This window comes from Ochotona curzoniae, unplaced genomic scaffold (assembly GCF_017591425.1).
Source record: "Ochotona curzoniae isolate NIBS_2020 unplaced genomic scaffold, NIBS_Ocur_1.0 scaffold_4701, whole genome shotgun sequence".
NCBI lineage: Eukaryota > Metazoa > Chordata > Mammalia > Lagomorpha > Ochotonidae > Ochotona > Ochotona curzoniae.
The window spans coordinates 62,459,284-62,482,351 of NW_024467122.1; the positions used below are offsets into that span (position 1 = coordinate 62,459,284).

The 23,068-nt window shown below is 49.6% G+C and overlaps 1 protein-coding gene across 1 annotated transcript in view; it reads left to right on the plus strand.

Annotated features, from left to right (window-relative positions):
- CGNL1 (cingulin like 1) overlaps nucleotides 1-14,624 on the plus strand; it is a 97,419-nt gene extending 82,795 nt beyond the window's left edge. The window contains exons 12-18 of the mRNA XM_040968980.1: nucleotides 3,356-3,517; nucleotides 5,980-6,069; nucleotides 11,678-11,761; nucleotides 12,206-12,330; nucleotides 13,024-13,132; nucleotides 13,416-13,579; nucleotides 14,480-14,624. Coding sequence (XP_040824914.1) covers nucleotides 3,356-3,517; nucleotides 5,980-6,069; nucleotides 11,678-11,761; nucleotides 12,206-12,330; nucleotides 13,024-13,132; nucleotides 13,416-13,579; nucleotides 14,480-14,624 — 879 coding nt within the window. The remainder of the gene's footprint in view (nucleotides 1-3,355; nucleotides 3,518-5,979; nucleotides 6,070-11,677; nucleotides 11,762-12,205; nucleotides 12,331-13,023; nucleotides 13,133-13,415; nucleotides 13,580-14,479) is intronic.
- Nucleotides 14,625-23,068: the final 8,444 nt, after the last annotated feature.

The window sequence follows — 23,068 nt, forward strand, 5'->3', positions numbered from 1 at the left end:
TCTCAGCTAACACGCTAGGCCTACGTGGCAGACACACATCCTGGACCTGACAAATGCTAGTTTTCCTTCCTTGAAAGTTTTTAATCTTGGCCAAAAGTGCCAAGATTTCACAGGAAAACAAATTTTCTTTAAAAAATAAATAAATAAACATGATTTATTTGACCATCAATGAAATATCAACTGTGAGTCTGTGCCAAAGCTGTCAGAGAGCCATAGATACTTATTATCGATTTCTGATAACAGAGCCTTTTGGCCTGGGATCAGGTGAGAGCAGACTCTGAGTAAGAACTGAAATTAGCATTGTGACAGCACGGCTTCCTTTGGCATTTAGCAACAGAGGGGAAAAGGTTTTCTTTTGCATGGCAGTGGTGAGGAGGGGTTTAGATGTTGGCCAGAGCAGTGCTGACGTCTGCCCTGTTTTGAACGGTGTCTGTTGCATCTGTAGAGTGGTCTTCCTTGCTGTCTGTGTAATGGTTTTGTAGCTCAGAATCATTGGAAGCAACTTGGGAATTTCTAGTTAGGGAACCTGAGGTTCAGGGATGGTGCAGGCCAGGTGCAGACCAGTGTTGCTTATAAAGGGACAGCAATTCCAGCAGAGGATCTCCTTCCATGAAATCAGAATAGATCTTTACCAGTTGGCACAGCCCCCTGTGAGGTACTATTCCCATTTAAATGGCAATGCTGGATATGTCAGTATTGTGAAGGTACAAGGAGGGCTTCCAAAAGTTGATGAAAATGGAATTTCAAGATGTTTATTTTAGTGCAAGGATTACATGTTTAAAAAAATTTTTTTTTATAATACACATTTTCTATGAGTTTTTGAAAGAACCCTCCTAATGCCTAGCTTCAGACGTTGATGTCATGGAGCTGTCTCAAGCCAAGGTAAATTACTGAGCGAAAGTTTTTGTGGATCTTTGAAAAGCTCAGTCATCTCTGATTCCTTTCCCTTACCCTATGTTTGGATTGAGCTGAGTTCAAGTTCTGAGTTATAAAGTCCTGAGAGGGCCCTTTGGGAACGCTGTAGTACTTGGCACCTGTGTTTGAAGAGTAATGGGCGCTTTGCTTCTTCTGCCTGCACTTTGGAGCTAGAAGAGTGCTGGTGAAGAGAATCCTGAGAGAATGTAGACCTGGAGTTGACCACTCATCCACTGACTTTCTAAGTTTTGTTGAGTGAAAGGTGATTGAACAAGTTCCAAGAAGCGCTTGTTGGTTCACGAGTTTCAGGACGAATTCTTCTCAGTCGCTAGACTTGGTTTTTTTTTGTTTTTTTTTTTTTTTTTTGTAGCCACCCCCCCACCTCTTTTTTTTTTAAGTGATTTTTATTTGAAAGGCACAGGCAAGAGAGAAACCTCTGTTCACTGGTTCACTCCCCCAAAGGACTACAATGACCAGCACTGGGCCAGGCAGAAGCCAGGAGCTTCTTCCAGGTCTCCCATGTAGATGCAGAGGTGCAAACCACTTGCGCCATCTTCCCTTGCTTTTCCAGGCACACCAACAGGGGGCTGGATCAGAAGTGGAGCCGCCAGTACTTGAAATAGCAGTCATATAGGGTGCATGGCCTTGCAGGTGGCAGCCCGGCTTACTACGCCACAGCATCAACCCTTGCACATACTTCTCGAATGCCCTTATTTTGCTGGAGCCCTTGCTCCAGTGTTAGGAGGGACCCCTGGATACTGGCCTGTGGGACCATACTGGGAAAAGAGGTACAGAGCCACATCGGATATTGGAGGGACATGCTGGTATTGGGAAGGGTGTCAAGAAGGAAGCATAGTGGCTGTGAATTTACTTAACAGTCTTTCTGACTCCTATTCATGTCTCTCTTTGTTATCTTATTTCTGTAAGTAGGTTTTATGATTCTAATGTTCTAATGTTGCATACAAAGGAAATTGAGTCATGGAGAGATTTCATCTCTGCTTTGCTGTTATAGTACAACTTCTGAACCCAGAGAATGTCTGTTAACACTGGCCTGTGGGATGCTTTTTATTGCATGCTTTCATTCTGTTTTTATCACAGTGACTGTTAGAACTTAACTAGAATCTCTTGGAAGTGTCAGGTGTTCTGGTTTCCCATGGAAGAACAAATTTTCTAAGGTTTTCCCACTAGTCCTCCTGCACCAGCCTAACCTGTTGACTTGGCTGTGACAAATGCCCCCCAAAGTTACCCTGAATAATGGAGTTTGCCAGTCATTTTGATAGTTTTCCTGCAGAAACACGGCTCTTTGTGTTGTGTTCCTAAGCCCTGCCTCCCCATGCTGACTTGTACTTTGTCCTGGAAGGTAGGACCTGGGGAACTGAACAGCCAGCCTGAAGCATCACCATGTGAGTCCCTACAGATGGTTAAGGACAGCCCACCTTATAGCCAGCTGGCAAATTTTCTTCTGAGATACTGAAGATGAAAACAGATCAACTTTTCCTCCAAAAGTGTTAGCTCAGTGCCACCTTGTGGTTGGAAAAAACTCTGTAAATTATGTTCACTGATGGATTGTTTTCTTCTGCAAAACAGTGGTTTTCAGGCAGGTGTTGTGGCCCAGCTGGTAAAGCTGTGGCCTGTGATACTGGCATCCCATATAGGAGCCAGTTTGAGTTCCAGCTGCTCCACTTTTGGTTCGGCTTCCTGCTAATGTACTAGGGAAAACAGCAGAGGCTGGCCTAAGTGCCCGGGCTGTACCTATGTGGGACACCTTGAAGAAGCTGCTGCCTCCCGGCTTTGGCCTGGGCACTGCAGCAGTTTGGGGAGTGAACTAGCAGATCTCTCTGCCTTTCAGATAAATAAAGCTTTTTTGTTTCTTGTTTTGTGTTGTTTTAAAGCAGTTGTTTTCACTAAATGTGTGTTGATATTGCTGGATTTTGTGTCTGCAGATTGCTTTGAGGTCATTCACTTGGTTTTTGTTTTCTCCAAGTTGTAAACCATCTTGGAGGTGATCTGGTAAATGTGAGCGACACTTTACTCTCTGGGGAACACTTGCCTAATTGAGTGGCTTGCAAGTGGCTTTGACCACGACCTCATAGTAAGAGCTGCATCTTGCGTTGCCCTCTCACATGTTCCATGCACATTCTCATGCAGGATTTCCTGATGCAAATTTCACGAGAATATTTGCTTGTACTCTACTGCTTTTTTCCTGTTCTCATTAGAAAATGCTTGTCAAAATCTAGTAACTTAACATTGAGTGCAATGAGTTGCTTCCTATAGCAGAAAGGTCTGTTTGGGTAGTTTTTTTTCTTTGTTTTTAACACAAGAGGACACAAGGCCTGTGAGGGGGTGGGACTGGCTGAAGGTCTCCTGGTCTCCCATGTGCTGGGCTCCAGCGGATCTGCTTGCCTCTGGGCTCAGCTCAGCCCTGGCCCTGTCCCCCTAGATGCGCGTGATGGAGGAGGAGTTACGGGACTACCGGAGAGCTCAGGATGAAGCACTCACAAAGAGGAAACTTCTGGAGCAGACGCTGAAAGACCTGGAGTATGAGCTGGAGGCCAAAAGTCACCTCAAGGATGACCGCAGCCGACTGATGAAGCAGATGGAGGTCTGTGGGCCGGCCCGGGGAGTGCCAACTCTCTGCCCACCCCTTGGGAAGTACTGGGTTTCTGTCCCTTTCATCTTCCGGGCCTGTAAAAGGTCACTTCTTGATTTGGGGGAGAAACTGATAGATCGTAGTGTTGGGCTGTGAATGCTGGAAGGAATGATGGACATAATTTAATCTAAAGGCTTATAAAGGAGAAGAGACCATGGGATTTGGCACGAGGACACAGGTAGCTGATTTCCATTTATTCTTTTGGGATAAAGATTCCAGCTGCAAAGGTAAAAACTGCTGTATATCAGGAGAGGGGTGGAGGTGGGCCCTTTACCCAGTCCACCCACCTCCTGGGGACCACCAGCAACCCATTCATCACACTGGTTCTTGTTTCCTGTTTCTGGCCTATTTCTTCCAGATTGTCTAGCTCACCAGAGCCAGTAACAGAGTCCAAGACAATATAGTCATCAAGTAGGAGTGATCTGGTCACAGATGAAGACACAACACATTAGAAAAACCTAGACAAAGGATAGACTCTTAGTACAAGAGTCTATGAGAAATACGGGAAGGACGTTAACATTTAGTCCCCAAGAACAGAATGGTCCTCAAACCAGAATACACACACACACACACAGAGGAATTTAAGGAGAGTGAAAGAGAGACTAAGATGTAAGCCTCAGACTTTGGGGAGAAGATAAAATTGTCAAGGTTTTGATAAAAGGCAGACTGTCCTCAAGGCCAGGGGGAGAAGGCTTGAATTCAGAATCACTGGGATTCCTGATTCAGCTTTGCAAATAAACAGAAATAACATTTTACAGCCTTCAGGGGACTTAGTGACTGTTTATATCTGGAGTCTGATGTTTCAGCATTGAAGATTTTATTAGAAGGGGCCTCCTTCAGAATGCAGAATTACCTGATTATATATAGTTTTACTGCTCTAGTGCAGTCTGACTGTACATTTTGCTAACATCCTTACTTTGATTTTTGGAAGGGAGATGAGTTTGAAGCAAGTGGAAGCCAGTTTAAAGCAAGTGAAAGTTAGCTAGAAAGTTAGCTATCATTTTAGGGCTCAAGCAACTTGGCCTAAAAGGAAGCTCACGTCTTGTGTGTGCGAAGTGGCTCTGGGCCGGGCACCCACGTACACCTGCTGGGTCTGAAGCAGCCAGGCACCCACATACACCTGCTGGGTCTGAAGCAGCCTTTCAGCTGCCAGTCACGGTGCCAGATCACCTTCTTGTAGAATATTCTGAGAACAGCATTTCTTCTGGCTGTCTCTACAGTCTAGGAGCAATGGGACTGCCAAGCTTCCTTCACCCCTGTGCAGTATTTTAGACCATTTCTCCATGAATTAGAAGATGAGTTTCTTTCCTGGGCCAGCCACCATAAAATACGTTTGAGGGGCGGTTCATTCCCTCAGAGGTGGCTGGAAGGACTACGTCGCTGTGACTGATGCTTCCCCTGTTCCCTCATTAGCACGTCTCAAATATGTTCTCAGGACTTAGCCGTCTCAGGGATGGGCATTACAGAAAACTCGGCCCTCCAGGTGGCTGCTGAAACGAAGAGCAGCTCACAGCAGTGGACCTGCTACAGCTAAGAGCCGCTGTTCCAGGACCCTGTTCTGTCCTGCAAGCTCCCTAGCGGTCCTACAGATGTTGATCACTGCCAGGGAAGGCAACTTGCAGCCACTGAGTCACTTGTGGGAGTTGTGTACATTTATTTTTGATGCTGAACAGAGGCATCTATTATTTGCCAACCAACTCTGGCAACTACAGAAACAGTGTCTGTGCATGTCGTTGTGTCTTTGTGGTTCTGAGCTTACCCAGATGTTTGACTAATTGGCTGGTGGTGCATGCACAAAGCCTGTGTCTCCTCAGTTCCAGGTGGATGGTTTTTGTTAGAAACCTTTTTTTCTCCCCCAAACACAAAGCTAAATTTGCCTTAATACCCAAGGAAATTAAACTGGGAGACAGTGAGGAAGACATGATTTGTTATTCTTGGATGATGATGGATTTCACAGGATTGGCCAGCATTGTCTATGTTATTTCAATGCACAATGCAAAGTGGATGGAGTTTTCTAGAAAAGACAGGCAGATGCAGGGCTTCTGGTAACTGAGTAAGAGAGAGACAAAACATTGCCCTGGGCATGACAAATGTACGGGAAGATATTTTTAAAAGGAACTGGGCTTGGTAGATAGATCTGTTTAAAGTTACCGATTTATGGGAACATGTTAAAATAACATTAGTGTTAGATTAGAGGTGGTTTTTTTCTATGTTTTCTACATGCACAATTGTACCTTATGCTCCGAAAGCCAGGAAGCACATGGTTCTGAGTATCTGTTGTGGGCAATGTGAGAAGCAACAACTCAATTCCAAATTCCAATCACCCTCAGTTCTCACTTGCATATGGGGCAGCTCTTTTTCCTGATCCAGATCAATGCAAGTAAGGTGGGTTCTCTGTGTCGTTTCTGCCTTAGGACAAGGTGTCCCAACTGGAGCTAGAACTGGAAGAGGAGAGGAACAACTCAGATTTGCTGTCTGAAAGGATCGCTCGGAGCAGGGAACAGGTACCGTTGTGTCATTGAGTGATGGATCGATGGACCCTTGTGGGAAAGAAATGTGCGAGGTTAAGCCTGGGCATTCAAGGAGTACGAGAAGGGAAAACCATGTCATGTGGAAAGTGATGGCTGATGGAGTAGTCTTCCCGTCAGAAGTCACTAAAGAAATAGGGAATAAGAAGTTTCTAGATGGGTAATGGGTAAAATGCTTTTGGAGCTTAGACTGTAAGACTCATTGATCCAAGCACCAGAGTAGGTGGCAAAAGCAAGTTCCCAGGGGAAAAGCTTTTTCCTTAAGGAACTTTAGACTGATTAGCGCTGTGTACACCCAGAGTGTTTACAATCCAGTAACAGTACTTCTGAGTGAATGCTTTTGATGAATTTGAAAAGAATTTCTTGTGCATTTCATCTGTGAGAGGCAATCAGGGCCATTCTTATTCTATACCCTAGATGACAATTTCCCAAGCTATGCTCAATGGCATGCAAAACTGATGTAATCCACAACTTGTTTCCATTTTTTGATGAAGTGACAGCTCAGGTTGCCATGTAACGGACTGGGTAGAGGAGTGGTCATGTTCTTTTGAAGCAGTTAGTGCCATGTTTGTGTGCCCAGTGCATGCCCTGCCTACTTGACAGGTTACAGAATGCGACGCTTGGGGACAGGATTTGTTCAGTAGAGGATTAGCCTGCTCTCTTAAGCCTCAGTCCTTTGTTTTGATACTAGATGCACAAGGAGAACTCTTGATACCTGTGCTTTCAGTACCCACTTGACCACGTGCTTCATGGCTGTGGCCCCAGGGAAGTGGTGGAGAGATTTGGACCTCTTCCTTGACCGGGGTCACGCTTTCTTTAAACGATGAAAACAGAACCTCATAATAACAGGTTTCCAGCCTAAGGCTTTTTCCCCCTGTTGGTATGCAGGATAATATTTTCCTGATTGATCTATTCATGAACCCTAATCGCTTTCAAATCGGACTGAGAAGGATGGATTTAGATTTGATAAAATCATGTCTCTGCTTAAACATGAGGTGAGGATGTAGTTTTACTATTACAGAAGGGCTTTGTAACAAGTTAAAGGAAAACTCAGTGGAATAGTGGATGTTTTACAGCTTCTGATCTGCTTAAGTGCAGAGATCTTATTTCCTCTCCTTCCTCCATTTATGATGGTTTACAGTCTACCCGTGGAATCTAAGTACTAGGCCACATTTTGCTTTCACCCTGGAGGTAGACTCTGTAAGGGTCCTTGAGACCGCACTCCCAGTGTCTTTGGTCTTTTCTCTGCAGTGGAAGATGCCTCGGTGTTTATGGAGGACAGGAGGCAGCAGCCAGAGGGTGGTCCAGGCTGGGATATGGATGTGCACTGCAGGCCAGAACTATAGGCCATTGCTGGTGGCTGAGTGAGAACGGTTAACAGGGCTGCGCCCAGGCATGGAAGCAAAATGAGCCAGCCTAGGCAGCTGGCAGGCAGGAGGAAAAATACCAACTCGAGGTTTAGGCAGTTTCCTGGTCTTTCCAGGAGCTCAGCTGCCTTGGCAACTGCAGGATAAACCCCAGTGGATGAAGTGGCAGGCTCCTGCAGTCACGGTCAGGAACTGCCCTTCCGTGGCCAGCTCACACCTGCTGCTGAGTCACCACTGAATTTGTAAGCAGGGGGGTTGGAGGCAGTGCAGCTACCAGTGAGTGAATCTGGAAATAGGCTCCTTTGGAATCATTGAGCAAATGATCAAAGTGGGGTTTCTTTATTCTGAGCCAAGCCTCAGAACTGCATCCCAGAGTAGTGGCTGATCGAAAGCCCAGTGTGGACAGTTGACCAGTTGCTGTGTAATCATTTTTCCTTTCTTGGGATCATATCTTCCTAGTGGCTCACAGCAGTGGCTTCTCAAGATCTGTGCTGCCCAAGGAGTAACAGAGGTGATGAGGTTAGAGAAAGTTACCTGTCGGTAACTCAGGCATTTCTCTGGCTTTTCTGGAACACAGAAAGCAGCTGCTTCCAATCCTGAGCACTGCCCAACCATGGGATCCTCCCTTCTTCCCCATGAAGCCTAGTGCAATCTGATAGTTATTTCCCACCAGAAGTCACAGGCTTCGGCCTCCTTTCCATGCAGCTGTGATACGGTCGCCTTTCGCTTCTGCTTTTAATTCAATAGGAAAGTTTGTGTTTGGCCCATTTGATGTAGTTGAAGGGTAGACGGCATCTAACGGCCCCAGGCTTACATCAAGACATGTTTTCCCAGCTTGAAATTTATTTCCCAGGACCAGAGGAGGAAGTGGGCAAAACATGCTACCTATCCCCAACGCACTTGCACTCTACCCCTGTTAAAACCAGAATGGCTTAAAATTACAGCAAGTCACTGGGCCCAACTGTAGGATCCGTGTCGTGAGAAGCACGGCTGAAATTGGCTACCCATAGCCTAGTTCTGACTTAGGGCGGGACCCATCCTTGCGGGGCATTGTGCCTAACACCGTGTAATTTTCCCTTAAGGTTCTGTTGGTGGATTTACTTTCATGTCAGCTGTCATTTTGGAAGAATCGAAGGAAGCCCATTATGTTTGCCAACAGCCTTGCTTTCCAAAAGGCCCAGGAGAGCTGGACTGCCGGGCCTCAGAGCTGAAGTTTTACAGTTCTGTTTTTATTTCTTCCTGTGCTCTCCTCTGATTTATTTTGCACTTCCATTTTAATAGCCATCTTTAGAAGGACTGACTGTTTTGCTTCTTCCTGTGGAGGTCACTGTTTGCCTAGGGCTCTCCAGGGAGGTCTTAAACCTGCAGCGACCCTCACGGAAGCCGCCCAGGAAGGTGTGTGTGTGTGTGTGTGTGTGTTTGTTCTTATCCCTGCTGGGATTCACATTTCCCAGCATGTAGGCACCAGGAGGAGCAGGGTTTATCCCAAGTCCTGCTCCCTCCAGGCGCTACTGAGCTTTGCTCAATCTCCCATGGCTGCTTCTCTCTTCTAGGCTCCAGGGTTTCAGCCAGGATTCGGCCTGCTTGGGGACTTTTCTCGTCCTTGGGAGACCCCCAAGCCCTGCAGTTTGCTGTGTTGGCAGTGGCAACAGGGGGCAGTGGGGGGAGAGGGCAGAGAGTACAGGAATTTAGAATCCCCGAGAGCTGCTTCCAGCTCTCTCTGACTCAGCGGTCTCGGAAAGCTCCTCCCTGGAAAGCCAGGGTGAGCAGCTCTGCCTCAGTGAGTTTCCAGGGGGGGATTAATGGGCTCAGTGTGGCTGCCTGGGCTTGGCTGGAGGGGAGTTGGGACGGGGGCATCGGGGGTTTGATGTTTCAGGAGGCGGCGCTCTTCCCAGGGTAGGCCCTATACGGGTCTGTTGTTAGTGTTTCACTTGGGGTGATCGATATAGCCTGGAGGCCCTCGCCCCTCCCAGCACACAGGTGCACCTCTTCACTCTCTCACCCGGACAGTGAGTCTTTGCCTAGGGTAACTTTCTAAAGGTTAGAGAGATGGAGGGGCAGGCTGCTCAAACCAGAGGCAGGTACATTGCACAGTATCCCCAAAAGAGGAGATGGCAAAGGCTCCCCTTACAGGCTGTCCCTTCTGAGTGCCTTGGACGCAGCATCCTACAGGGGAGATGAACAAGGTCACACACCAGGGAATGGCAGAGCCAGCAACAGAGGCGGGGTGGATGCTGCTCGCGTGCGTCATCTCTTCCATGGCAGTGAAAGTTTAACCTTGTCCTCCGAGAAGTGCCCTGGGTATGCACGACCCAGCTGTGCCTGGGAGGTAGGTCTGCGGTCCCGTGGCCCAGCCATTCTAATGCCCTTGGTACAGGTCAGAGCTGGATTGTGAGCCTGCATTTGTTACCCTTGGACCTTGTGTGCCTAGCAGAGTCTGGGATTTGGCGTGGTGCCCTCTGTGACCTGTGACTGGGGAGCCCTGGGCCAGGGCCACGGGAGGTGGGTTCTGGGCTCTGCCTGCTGATCCTTTGCATTGCTAGCACTTCCTACTTCCTCTCAATAAGGATGCTGTATTTCAGTGGCAAGTATCCTTGAATGCTGTGCCCTTAATTGCTTCAGAGACTGGGCAATAAATGGGCTTAGGTGAGTTCTGGTTCTTATCTATGGCTTGCATAACTGCCCCCAGCCCTCTCTTAAGCAGTAAAAATTTTCCAAAGATCAATTTATTTGAAACGCAGTTAGGTAGAACAGCCAAGCGTGGAACCCATGCTCTGACACAAAATGCTATGTTATGTTGCGTCACCTTGGGCTATTTAAATCTTGACTTCGATTCACCCGCCAGAAGTCAAAAGGTGAGCATTTTCTATTATCACCACTCCCCCACCACCACCCCCAGTTCTTGCGCTCTTGGCAGGATGGTGGGGAAAGGGAATCCTTATCTTGTACCACGTGGCAATGTGGTTGGGCACCTTCATGTCAAATGCATCCAGGCAGTTTACTGAGTACTCATTTCTCTTCTGTAACAATCTGTAACCGCTGCGTGGCCTGCTCCTGGCTTCTCCAGAGCGCCCTCTGCTGGCCAGCTTCAGGAACGGGGACTGGCCTCCACTCCCCTACTCTGGTCATTTCCTGGCAGCTGGGCCTGGCATGGGAGAATGACAGCCCCTAGAGTTCTTCTGCATTGCTGTGCAGCTCAGAGACTCTCGGTAAGGTTTAGCCTGTCAGGTCACCTGGAGCTGCCCGGTATTCACACTGCCTGCTGCTGCCGAGAAGCCCAGAAGCGGAGAACTCTGGCAGCAGCGTTTGGGCTGTGATGGCCGTGCAGCCCTTTCTGATGTTGGAACTTGAAATGCAGCAGTCAGGGATGCACCGTTTCAGGGCTCTCGCAGACTGAGAGATACTGAGTCATTTCCTTGGGCTGTGGTACAGTTCTCGAGGGCGGAAGTCTGAGACCGAAGTGTTGGCAGGGCCATCTTGCCATGCAGACCTGGGGGAGGACCCTTTCTTGCCTTCTCCCACCTTCCAGTGATGGGCCATAGATATGCATTGCTGTCCCTTGGCCTGCAGGGGCTTCACACGCGCCTCGGAGCTGTTGTCATGTGCTCTCTTCCCTCTTGCGTGTTTTCAAATTCCCTTTTGGTGAAGTCTGCTGGCCGACGGTCCACCAAATGACTTCACTGTAATCTTCATCTCCAAACAAGGTTCCATTCAAGTTCTGCAGACTAAGATGTTAGCATCTCTCTTTAGGATGGTACAGTTCAACTTACATCAGCAGGGTGAACTGTGGTTAGTATTTAGCTGTTTATTTGTGGAAAAGCATAGAGAGAGGGAGAGAAAGAGAGGTATTCCATCCACTGGGTCATTCCTCAAATGGCTCCAGTGGATAGGAATAGGCCAGGTCAAAGCCCAGAGCAGAGAATTCCATCTGGGTCCCCCATGTGAATGACAGGGACCCAAACACTTAAGCCACCTGCTGCTTTCCCAGGTGCATGGGCAAGGAGTCGAGTCCTGGACTCAGATTGGCACTCTGGCAGAGGCTGCCAGCATTTCAAGCGGTGCCTCGGCATTGGCTCCCATTTATCATTATTTGTGTCGGTATCTTAATTAAGCAATACCCTGCAGCCAAGGGTAGATGGCAGGAGGGGCACTGTCAGGTGACGTGGGGACCACAGCGGAGGAGCAAGCCCCTTCACCTGTGGGTCTGCCTGCTGCAGATGGAGCAAGTGAGGAACGAGCTGCTTCAGGAGAGAGCTGTGAGACAAGACCTGGAGTGTGACAAGATTTCCCTGGAGAGACAGGTGAGCACCACTGCCCTGTGAGTACCTCCCTCCTCCAGGATGGTGGGTGCACAAACGTTAGATGGTGACAGCTCCAGGGCGAGGGTATGCAGGAGCACCCCCGTTGCTGGGAAAGCCTGCTTGTCCCATCACGGCCTTTACTCACTGTTCATGTCAAACCACGCTTTGCTGGGAGGAAGCAGCTTGGGCCCCTCTCACATGCTGGAGCTTTGAGACAGGCCAGAGATTTCATTCAGGCCCAAAGGGGCTTGGGTTAGAATCTTCTTTCAACTTGTTAGGGTTTGACTTGAACAGCTAGGCCTGGAGACCTCTCTGGGCCACATGTACTGGTGTGCAAAACCTCCCTTACGCAGGCACTGACCCACCCTTTACTTCCGCCTGTGTTCTCTGCACAGCACCTGGTTCCCACACAGCCCCTCACAAAGTTACCCTTTCTGATTCCAGAACAAGGACTTAAAGAGCCGTGTTGTCCACCTGGAAGGCTCCTACCGGACCAGCAAGGAGGGGCTGGTGGTGCAGTTGGAGGCCCGGATCACAGAGCTGGAGGAACGGCTGCAGAGTGAGGAGAGGTGAGCCAGCCCTGCTGCAGGGGCCCCCAGGATGACCTGTAAGGGAGCAACAATGCACCCCTGCTCCTGCGGCTTCTGTTTCCCACACTGGAATGCTGAGCCCCGTCCAAGTTCATGGTTTGAGGAAGGAAGCCTGGCTAAACCTGAGAACAGCAGGGTTAGACCTCTCAAGTCCATAGCTTTGACACTGTGTTGTCCTTCTCCCCATATCCTGAGGAGGGCATGCTGCCCCCTCCACTCCTGTCAGTAGAGGCTGGGAGCTGGCTCAACCCTGGAAGTGAGGGATGCAAAAGCAGAGGGGACATGAAGTCCCAGGATCACACTCTTTCCCAACACCTCCATGCTCCGCTGTGAATTTATGTAGCTCTGAGGTCAGCACCTGGCTTACTTGGCCCAGGAGGCGCTTCCTTGTGGCCCCCTGCCTTCGAAGCAGGGGTATGTTCTCTGGGCTGTTTCAGTAGTACCAACTGATGGAACAGCCCAGAGCAGACCAGGAGAGCCACAGGCTGCAATTGTCTGTCTTACAGGAGTGCCATCTAGTTTTCTCTGAACTCTGTGTTGCTCCATTTCCTCTCGTAGTGTTGTGTGCTTTTGTGGTGTCTGGCCCCCGCCCCCGCCCCCGGTTGGCATTTCCCCTGGGAATGGCTGGGATTGAGAAGGGCCCTCGGTGTCTGTCCCCCCATCTCCCTACAGAGACCGCGCCAACCTCCAGCTCAGCAACCGGCGGCTGGAGCGGAAAGTGAAGGAGCTGGTGCTGCAGGTGGACGATGAGCACCTGTTCTTGACCGACCAGAAGGACCAGGTGAGGCAGCCTCCGTGGCTTTGTGGCTCCTGTAGGGGAGGTGAGACATGAGAAGCCAGGCATGGGGTTAAGGCGGGCTGACACCTCCATCACCATTTGTAACCAACTTGGAGCTCTGAGTTTCGCTTCTCAAAAGTGTGGAGTGCTCTTATAAAAAGATTGCTCCCTGCTTTCCCAGCTGTGGGCCCGTGTCCTCCATATCTCAGTTGCTGGCTGCCTGGCACCTCCGTGCCTCATCTTAGGCCAGCAGCAGCCCTAACCAGTCCTGTCTCTCCCGCTGCAGCTGAGCCTGCGCCTGAAAGCAATGAAGCGACAGGTAGAGGAGGCAGAAGAGGAAATTGACAGACTGGAAAGTTCGAAGAAGAAGCTGCAGCGGGAGCTGGAGGAGCAGATGGACGTGAGCGAGCAGCTGCAGGGGCAGCTCAACTCCATAAAGAAGGACCTCAGGTGGGCAGAGGGTGGCCTCCGAGGGCCAGTAGCCCCAGAGGTTTGAGGAGGGAGTGACGCTTTTAGTTGAGTTGTGTGTTCCCTCGTGCTGCCTCAAGGCTTTCGCCAGTGCTTGTCTTTTGAGTCATCCCATCCGAGGTGAAGGTGGCTGTGGAACCTGCCGCAAGTCACCCTGGTACCGGTGCCAGCTGAGCCGCCATCTTCCCCGTGGATCTTAGGGGGATTGTGAGGGTTGGGACAGGCCTTAAGGAGATCATGCCACATTGAGGAGGTACCTCCTGAACAAGCCTTCTTTTTTTTTTTTTTTTTTTTTCCAAAATGAGATAAAAAGTTCACTGGTTACTCTCTTCCTAGCTTTGGTCCTAGGATATTTTGGGGGAAGGAGTGCTGAGATTCAATTCCTGTTCACCCATGAAATTGAACCCCTCTTGCAGATGATTGGAGCTTGGGGTTCTTTGCTGGCTGCCTGTGGTATTCTCTTATAAATGCACAGAAGTTTCCAACCCATGGAGATGACTCTTGTCCACCAGGCCTTGTCCCAAGCTCAGCATGAGGGAACCGCACGTAAGAGGCCACCACACATCCCAGCAGTGAGATAGGCAGCAGCTTCAACAATGCTGTATGCAGTTCACACTAGTTAACATATTTGAGATGAACATGGGACCAGCAGTAGCCTCGCACCTGCCCATAGGGGTGGGTCAGGCCTAGCACTGTCAACTCCAGCTTTCCCTGCCAAAGGGTCTAGCTGGCTCTTATGTTGCCAAAGGAAGCGTCAGGTGCAGACATGTGAAATTCATGTGCTTCTGTGCCCCACCCCCCGCCCCGCCTCCATCACCGAATCAGAGCTGAGTCCCCAGCCCAGCCCCAACTCTGAAAACAAGCCCCTTGCTGTTTTGGCAGGCTCAAGAAGTTACCCAGTAAAGTGCTGGACGACATGGATGATGACGACGACGATGATGACCTCAGCACTGATGGAGGCAGCCTCTACGAGGCACCCCTGAGCTACACCTTCCCCAAGGACACCACTGTTGTCAGCCAGATCTGATTCCCGCCCCTGGAGCTCAAGAGGCTGTCCATTCCCTACAGGAATGCTGCAGCCCCAGAAAGGACAGGGATGGGAGATTGAGTCTACAGTGGAGCCCGTGGCTGCCTCTGCACACAGCATCCCTGCCTAGGGTCTCTCTGCGGGTGAGCACCTCTGGGAGCTTGGACCCTATGTGTTGAGACGCCAAAGCCATGGACTCATGCCCCCCACCCTCCCCTGCATCCTGCCCCAGTGTTTTTGGAACACTTGAGTAGTGAGGCCCCTGTTCTGCCCAGCTGACTGCCATCACCACTCACATCGCCTTCCTAGCCCACGTGCCAGGGTCCACGCTGCTCCTGATTATTTAATGCCACTGTGCCTGGAGGACTGATATGTGGGTTGTACATGTTTTGAACCAGAGCCTACTGCTCATGGGCTGTCGCTGTTCCATTTTGGAATGTTATGGAGCCTTCATAGGCCGTTGGGTCAGATCACACGTTTGTACTCTTCCGCCCCACCCCCGACCTCCAGATATGAAGTTACTAGACTTTCCATACTATGGAGCAGGAGTGAGGGAGAAGGCAGGCAGAATCACTGCTTTGGAAGTCAGAGTTGGCCAAAAGGTAGACTGGCTAAGGATGTGCTGCCAAGGGGGAGAGAGACGAAGTCACTTATGTAGCTGTAGCCATGGAATTGGCTGCTTTTTTTCCCCTAGAATTCCAGTGACATTTCTGAACTACCGTTTGCTCTAATGCAAGTGGTTAGAGGGACTGGGTGGGAGAGGTTTGCCTAGGGGAGACTAGCAGGTTAGTTAGGAGACAGAAGTTCGTGAAAGCTGGGGGATGTGTAGGCATGAAGGGGGTGAAGCAGGACTCTCAGGTTGAAATCACAAAAGGGAGGAAAGAAGAGCAAGTGAGGAAGCATTGCATCTATGCAACTCTGCCTCCCTGTGTGCTGGCACCTGGCACGAGGACCAGGGCAGGGAGGAAGCTGGGCATTCGGGCCTGAGCTTCTGTGTCACCACCTGCTGTGAGAGTGCTCCGACAGGCCTGTAGGGAGAAGGTGGCAGTGTAGGTATGGGGTAGGATGGCTGTGACAAGCTGTTTCAGCCTAGTGCAGAGGGCTCCACGCCCAGGGAATTCCGTGAGACTTTAAACACACCCAGATACATCAGAGCCCAGCCCACAGGGGTTCTGAAGCCTTCCTCTATAGGATTCCCATTGCTGTCCTTCCCTCTGCTTGCTTGTTAGGTATGCAGCAATCACTGCCTTTAACCATGCCTCCACTTAGCATATTTACTGGATCACTATGCTGGCTCGGCCATGACCCTAGACAAAACAGGTAATAGAACACCCACTGTCCAGGACAGTGGGGTTCAGGGCAGAGGGGCTCACCAGATGGACAAGGCAGATCTCCATCCACAGTCGCTCTGTCGTGGGGGATATCCCAGGCCGGTGGTGGAGTGCTCCTGGGCGTTCTCTGACACTCACCTCCCCACTAAGCCCTGCTGCTCCAGCCCCCTTCTAACCAGAAATACAAGCTGAGTGCTGCATCCCCCCGGTGTTCTAGGAGTTGAGTGATTCCGGTTGCCCCTCCGGTTCCCCTTTCTGGTAGCCAAGAGCCTGGCTACAGGCTGCACAACTGCCCCATACAAAAGAAGTCACCCTTCCACTTCTTTGCCTTGCTCTCCTAAGAACAGACTGGTATGCATTTTCCTGGTCATGCCACCCTCCACTGTCACAGGGCTGGCAGTGGGCTGCATGCATGCAGGGACTACAGAGGCACACTGCCCTGGGCATTGACAGAGAGGAGCTTGCATCCTCCCTTTACCTATGACCTTGACAGGGCACACCCGAAGCCATGGGACAAAGACAATTTGGGCCCAAAGTTCTTTCCCTGCTCTAACTTGTGATTCTTTGAGTTTATTTTATATACCTATCTATTTTTTTTGTCCTGCTTATGCTAATAACTAACCCTGCTCATGAATATTCGCTTTAGTTAGCTTAACGAAATGATGTAAGGAAAAACTCACGTGGCCAAATGCAAAGCCGAAGAGACAATCATGATCTCTTATTAGCCCTTTCCTGCTTCGGAGTGTCCTTCCACAACACAGACTGGCATGTCGGTGGGGAAGAAACTCATTGCAGCTACCTCCGTGTAAGAGAGTTCCTGGATGAAGCGAGATTTCCTTTCAATAAACAATGTCACCCCCACAGGAATCCTGACTCCTCTCTTGACTTCCTTGTTTTCTCAGGAACTTGGCTCGGTACTGAGGAACTGCCAAGGTGAAGGCTGGGAGGTGACTAGGAGAGGTAGAACTTTGCTCATCCAGCCCTGGACCAGGAGAAGGCTGGGGGAGCGGCAGGGACGCTGAGGACGTGAATGGCCCCAGCTGGTAGTGATGCTCTGAGAAATGCAATTGCCTGGTTAAAACATTGCCAGAGGGGAGGTGTGTTCAGTGTTAGTAATGGAGAGCAAACAGACCCACCCCTTCACTCCCCACCCCTCTGCACAATCCTTTCTCCCAAGCTGCGTTGGTTCTCCAGTCACGGTGTACGCGATCGCTTACAGCAGATGCGAAGCAAGCTGTCAGAGACCTGTAAGAACCATAGACCTCTGCTCTGCTCTGCCCTCTAGCGGCTGACCCACGGAGGCTCTGGCTCCTGGGAACACAGGAGAGGCCTTTCTCTGGCTCCCTGCTTCAGGCAGCATTTGGGGGTGAAATCCCCAATAGTGCACATTTCCAGTGGACCCCTTGACCCTCTTTCCTTATCCCTCCAGTTCAAAAGGTGGTCCTGGCCTCCTGGGGCCGTTGCCCCCTGCATCCACAGGCAGCTCCGGGTGGAGGTGAGTCCTGCACCACTGCCAGTCCCCAGGGCAGCTCTTTGCTATCGGAGTCCCTGCAGTCTGATGCTGGTTTCTGCCCAGAGCTGTGCCATGCACTGCCTCTTAAAGTCCACAGCCCCTGCTGGCACCCATGCATGCAGCTTCCCCCGGTTCCGACTGCAAGGAACATCCCAAACATAGAGGAGGTTTCCCAAGTTTCATAAATCCTCAGAGCTCCTGCGTGAATTCTGGTTGCCTTAATTTTTTAAAAAGGCAGAGCGAGACCTCTCATCCTCTGACTTGTCCCCTAGGTGCCCCCGGACAAGCCACGGCTTTGCCAGGCCCAAGTGAGGCCTGAGACACAGAACGCAGTCTGTGCCTCCCACAAAGATGGCAAAGACCCACGCCCATGCGCCATCCCCCTGCTGCCTCCCAGGGTGCCCGTTAGCAGGAAGCAAGCACAGAGCCGGGGTCTGAATGTAGGCACTGTGATCTAGGATGAAGATATCTCAACTCATACACTCAACAGTCACCTAGGTTTTGATGTAAAAGGTATTTTGAGGCCAAATTTTATCATTTGAAATAAATCATCTTGCTGAGGTTGCTTGTTTTTGACACCATATCTCAGCCTCTGTTGGACTCCACTAGCAGGGTCCTCAGCTTCTCGGGGGTTATTTTTCCTTCTGACACCCGAGGAATGTATCCAGGAGGGCCAGAGCCAAGAGGAATGTGTGCAGGAAGACCAGAGACAAGGGCCGGAATCCCCTGGGCCTGCAGTGCCTTCCCCCACATTCCTCCCCGAACCTGGGCTGAGTCATAATAAGAGCCTGTCTTCATGGAAGACTCTAGCCAAGTGTATTTTCTGTTCTAAATTTTCAAACGATAAGAAAAAAAAATTTTTGGACAGCAAGGTCTCACAGCCCTCCATCCAGAAACTCCTAGTTTTGCTGAGAAATGAGTCCAGCTCTGTCACAACGGCCCAAACACACAACACTGGAATCCTCCTGCACTTTCATAGGCACTTGAGTCTCAAGCTGTCTTCAACAGAAAAGATGGGAGCGTGCGCCCCCTGCTGGATTTATTAAGGTGAGGGAATGTGGCCACCTGTACATTCAGGAAGGGGTACTGGGTGGCAAAGGACAGCAAGTCTCCAATTTTACAGATTCTCATTGGATCTCACAGTAATAGTCACAACAGCTCTGAGAATAAGGAGTATGATTCCAAGGCTTTGGTGAGTCAGCATGGTTTTAGAGGAAAAGCAGAGATTTCAGCCCTTTTGCCAGGGAAGGACCCCAAATCGTGGGAAAGTTGTGCGTTTTGCCATCTGTGTCCACAAATGCAACAAGGAGCCATCACAGGGACCCTGCTAGCATGGGCAGGTGCTGCAGCTGCACTTGTTGTGACCTAGCGTCTAGGATCTTGGGAGATTACAGCATAGTTCTAGAAGAGCTGGGTGTTAAGTCGCACGGAAAATAGACATGAAGTTCTTCAGCTGTGAAAAAATATTCAAAACATTCATGGAAAAGATTATGCAATAGGCATGGATTTCAAAATCTTTTCACACTAAAATAAGAACATCTTATTTCTGCTTTTCCATGAATTTTTGAAGTCCCCTGGTATGTTTTTTCCCTGTGCATTTCCAGCCCTTCTCTTCAGTCCATGTACCTGGCTTTTCCCGAGGCCACTCAGAAGCCAGCATGTGTGGGCATGAACCATGGGCCAGCTGTCACCTCAATGTTTCACCTGTCCTGGCTCACGTGACCCTGATCACTCCCCTGGCATGGTCTACTGGGACAAGCTCCATGGCCCCAGGCAGAGGGACGTTAGTCACCTTGCCAAGGGCACATGGCAGGATGAAGGATATTGGGGGGCTGGAGTTTGGATTAGACCCCTCCTTAACTTCACATGCCTCAGAGGGCAACACAGGGCTTCCATGGAACCCCGTGTTAGAGGTTCCTGAGGGTCCCCCTCCACCTGTGGCCTGGGTCACTCAGCATCCTGCCCCATCTGCACTCCGAACCTTGAAGTCAGAGGTGGGTGGGAATCAGCACGCTCCGAAAGCCACAGGTCTCCGGAACGTGGCAGGACGCACAACCAGGTAGCTGGTTGTCCGGTGTCGCTACCTTTGGTGCCATTTTTCTGTTTGGAATCTTTTGAGCTCTCCCCTGTTGTCCTTGATGCCCCCTGCCACCGGGGCAGCTCATCTTGAAAAACGGGATGTCTCTCTCCTTGATTTTTACCAAGAATAGTAGTGTCACCCCTCTGGCAGATGATAACTTGCCCAAGATTGCCTGACTCGTGGGCCATGGGCTGGGATAACTTCCGTGGTCTCATCCCCAGGGCCTCTGGATTGCAAGGCTGTACTTGGAGCCTGTGGCCTTGGCATAGGGAAGACAAACACTCTGCCTCTCCTTCCTGCATGTCACTGCTGCCAGCTGTACCAGCCAGCCTGCCTCACTGCCTGCCACTGCCTCTTGGCCCCCTGGCCCCTCAGTTCAGGCTTGTTTTCAAGTGAAGGACTTGGATTTGCAGACAGGCTAGGGTTATCGTTTGGAAGAAGCAGTCAGTCAGCCTGCTGCCTGGGTTTTTTTCTCCCTCTATCGCTGTGAATGAGGCTGCTTTGCCTTTCATCTCTCCCTGCCTGGCACTGGGCCCATAGGCTCAGGGCTCCCTACAGAGCCAGCCAAGGGATCTGTCCTATTGGTGTCCAAGCTCTCTCTGGGGCTCACATCTCCTCCATGTCCCTGTTTGCACACGCTGGGGCAGACACCTGGCGTTTGAATAACAAAAAGCTAGAAAGCACAACTAGCTGGTCAATTCACCTGCAGCTTTCCTGCCGACCACCCTCTGGGCTAGGTTATAAAGCAAAGCTCTGGCCCCAACAGCTCACTTCCTAAGCCAGCTGCACTTGCTGAAGCATGGACTCAGGGGAAATGGGTAACTCTACAAACATCCTTGGCAGCAATATCCCCCCCCCCTTTTCTCAGTATGCTTCAACAGGGCTGGATTCTAAAGTCAAGGCACAGGATACTTTGGGGCAAAGGATAGTGGTGTCCTAGATACCCAGGATTGGTCCATCCCTGCCCCGGCAGAGGCGTGCAGGTTGAAGCACTGGGATATGCACTTCCTGAATGGTAACAGCCAGCATCTGGAGATCGCAGTGCACATATCAAAAGGTCAGTGTGGACTGAGTCCTAAGGACTTGGCCACCACTATCAGTATTTCTAAAAATTTATTTGAAACATGAGAGGAAGAGGGAGAGAGGCACGGTGTTCACTTGTTCCGTTCCCAAATACCCATAGAAGCTGTGCGGTGGGGGCTGTCCAAAGCTGAGCCCTCGATCCAGGTCTCCCATGTGCATGGTAGGGATCAACTGCCTGAGCTGCAACCTGCCGCCTTCCAGCACACACAGGTGACAGAAAGAATTGGGAGCAGAGCTGGCATTTAAATCTAGGCACTTCGATATGGAATGTGGCATTCCAAACAGTGTCTTGTCTTAAACTCTATGCCAAATTCCATTTCTGTATAAGTTTTATGTCTAAGCATCTAAGCAGCTTCTTACTTGACAGTCTGTATAATTATATTGGGGGGCACCATTGTGGAATAGCACATAAAGCTGCTGATCATGATGCCTGCATCCCATGTGGGTTGCTGGTTCATACCTGATGCTTCGTTTCTGATTCAGCTCCCTACTAATGTGCCTGGAAAAAGAAGTGGGGAATATTCCAAGTGCTTGGGTCTCTGTACCCATGTGGAAGACTGGAAGAAGTTTCTTGCTCCTGGCTTTGGCCTGGCCCAGCCTTGGTCTTTGTGTTCATCTGAGGAGTGAATCAATAGATGGAGGAGTTTTCTGTCCTTCTCTATAACTCTGACTTTACACAAATGCATATTTTTTTAAATGATTTATTTTTTTTGAAAGGCAGAATCCTAGAGCTGAGGACAGACAGGAAGAAAGAGAAAACTTCCATCTGCAGGTTTAATTCCCAAAACAGCTGCAAAGGTCAGAACCATACTGATCTGAAGCCAGGAGCTTCTTCCTGGTCTCCCAGAAGGTGCAGGATCCCAAGAATTTTTTTTTTTTTTTAAGGCAAAAAGGTGGTTTATTCAGGTTAGCCTAGGTATCCCAGCCACCTCCCCCAGCCCAGCATGGCTGGGCTGGGGAGGGGCATCCGCAGCCAAGGCTGCTAGAATCCCGCAGGGAGGACAAAAAAGCGCGAGCCAGAAGAGAGCAGAGGAAGCCCAAGCCCCCCAGTTCTTATACATTTCAGGCTATTAATTATACAGTCATGACTTCGCAGACTTCTATTGGTGGGTTTGAAACAAGCAACTTTCAAAAAGTACAAATCAATGAGCTATTGGGCTGTGAATCTTATCAAACACCAGGTACCTCCTTCCTGAGGAGTGGTCTGCCTACGTGACCTGCCAGGTGTCCTGCCAGGTGTCACGTAGACTATCAGGCCTGAGGTTCACACAGCCCCCAGCCAAGCCATTAAGGATCCCAAGAATTTAAGTTGTCCTCTACTGCTTTCCCAGGCCACAAGCAGGGAGCTGGGAAGGAAGTAGAGCCTCTGGAACATACCTGGCACCTGTATGGGATGCTGGTACCACAGGTGGAGGCCTAACCTATTACATCATGGTTTGAGCACCACAAATAAATGAATCATTAAAAGTATATCCTTTAAAAATAAAGTGGGAGGAACCAATTCCAGATCTCAAGACATACTACAGGGCAGTGGCAACCCCAACAATCTGCTACTGATACAAAAACAGGAGATCAATGGAACAGAATAGAAATGCCACAAGTGAGCCCACACACGTACTGCCAGCTAATCTTTTGACAAGAGAACTGAAAATAACCCAAGCAAAAAGGTTGGTTTCATCAACAAATGCTATCAGAACAATTGGATAGCAGTCTGCAGAAGTAAGAAGCAAGACCCACATCAAGATATGACCATCATATAGTAGTAAAGTGGCCAACTGAACATTTGGGGAGAGAACTAGTGGATGGGAGATCTGTGTTCAAGTAGATGAAAGTAAACAAACCTTAAAGAAACAGTGAAGGTACTTGAAATGTGGATGTAACTAAAACTATTTTGTGCCAAAATATTTTAAATCCATTCCTTTTGTAGGCTTTGGAAATTCATAAAAAAATAAATGTATATTATGAAAAAACTGTGCGGGTTGATGTGGTGGCATAGCCAGTTAATCCTCCAGTTGCAAGCACCAACATCTCTTATGGATGTCAGTTCATATCCCAGCTGTTCCACTTCCTATTCAGCTCCCTGCTTCTAGCCTGGGAAAAACAGTGGAAATGGGCCAAAGCCTTGGGACCCTGTACCTGTGTGGGAGACCCAGAAGAAGCTCCTGGCTCCCATCTACAGATCAGCTCAGCTCTGGTCATTGCAGCCTTTTGGGGAGTGAACCAGCAGATAGAAGATCTCTCCCTCTCTGGCTCTTACTTTTTCTACAAAAATTTTTAAAAATGAAACAAATCTCAAAACAAAACCCAAATCTATGTTTGTGTTTTAAAAAAAGTTAAGGGTTTATTTTTTATTGGAAATACAGATATACAGAAGAGAGACAGAAAGGAAGATCTTCCATCCATTGATTCACTCCACAAGAGGCCACCATGGCTGGAG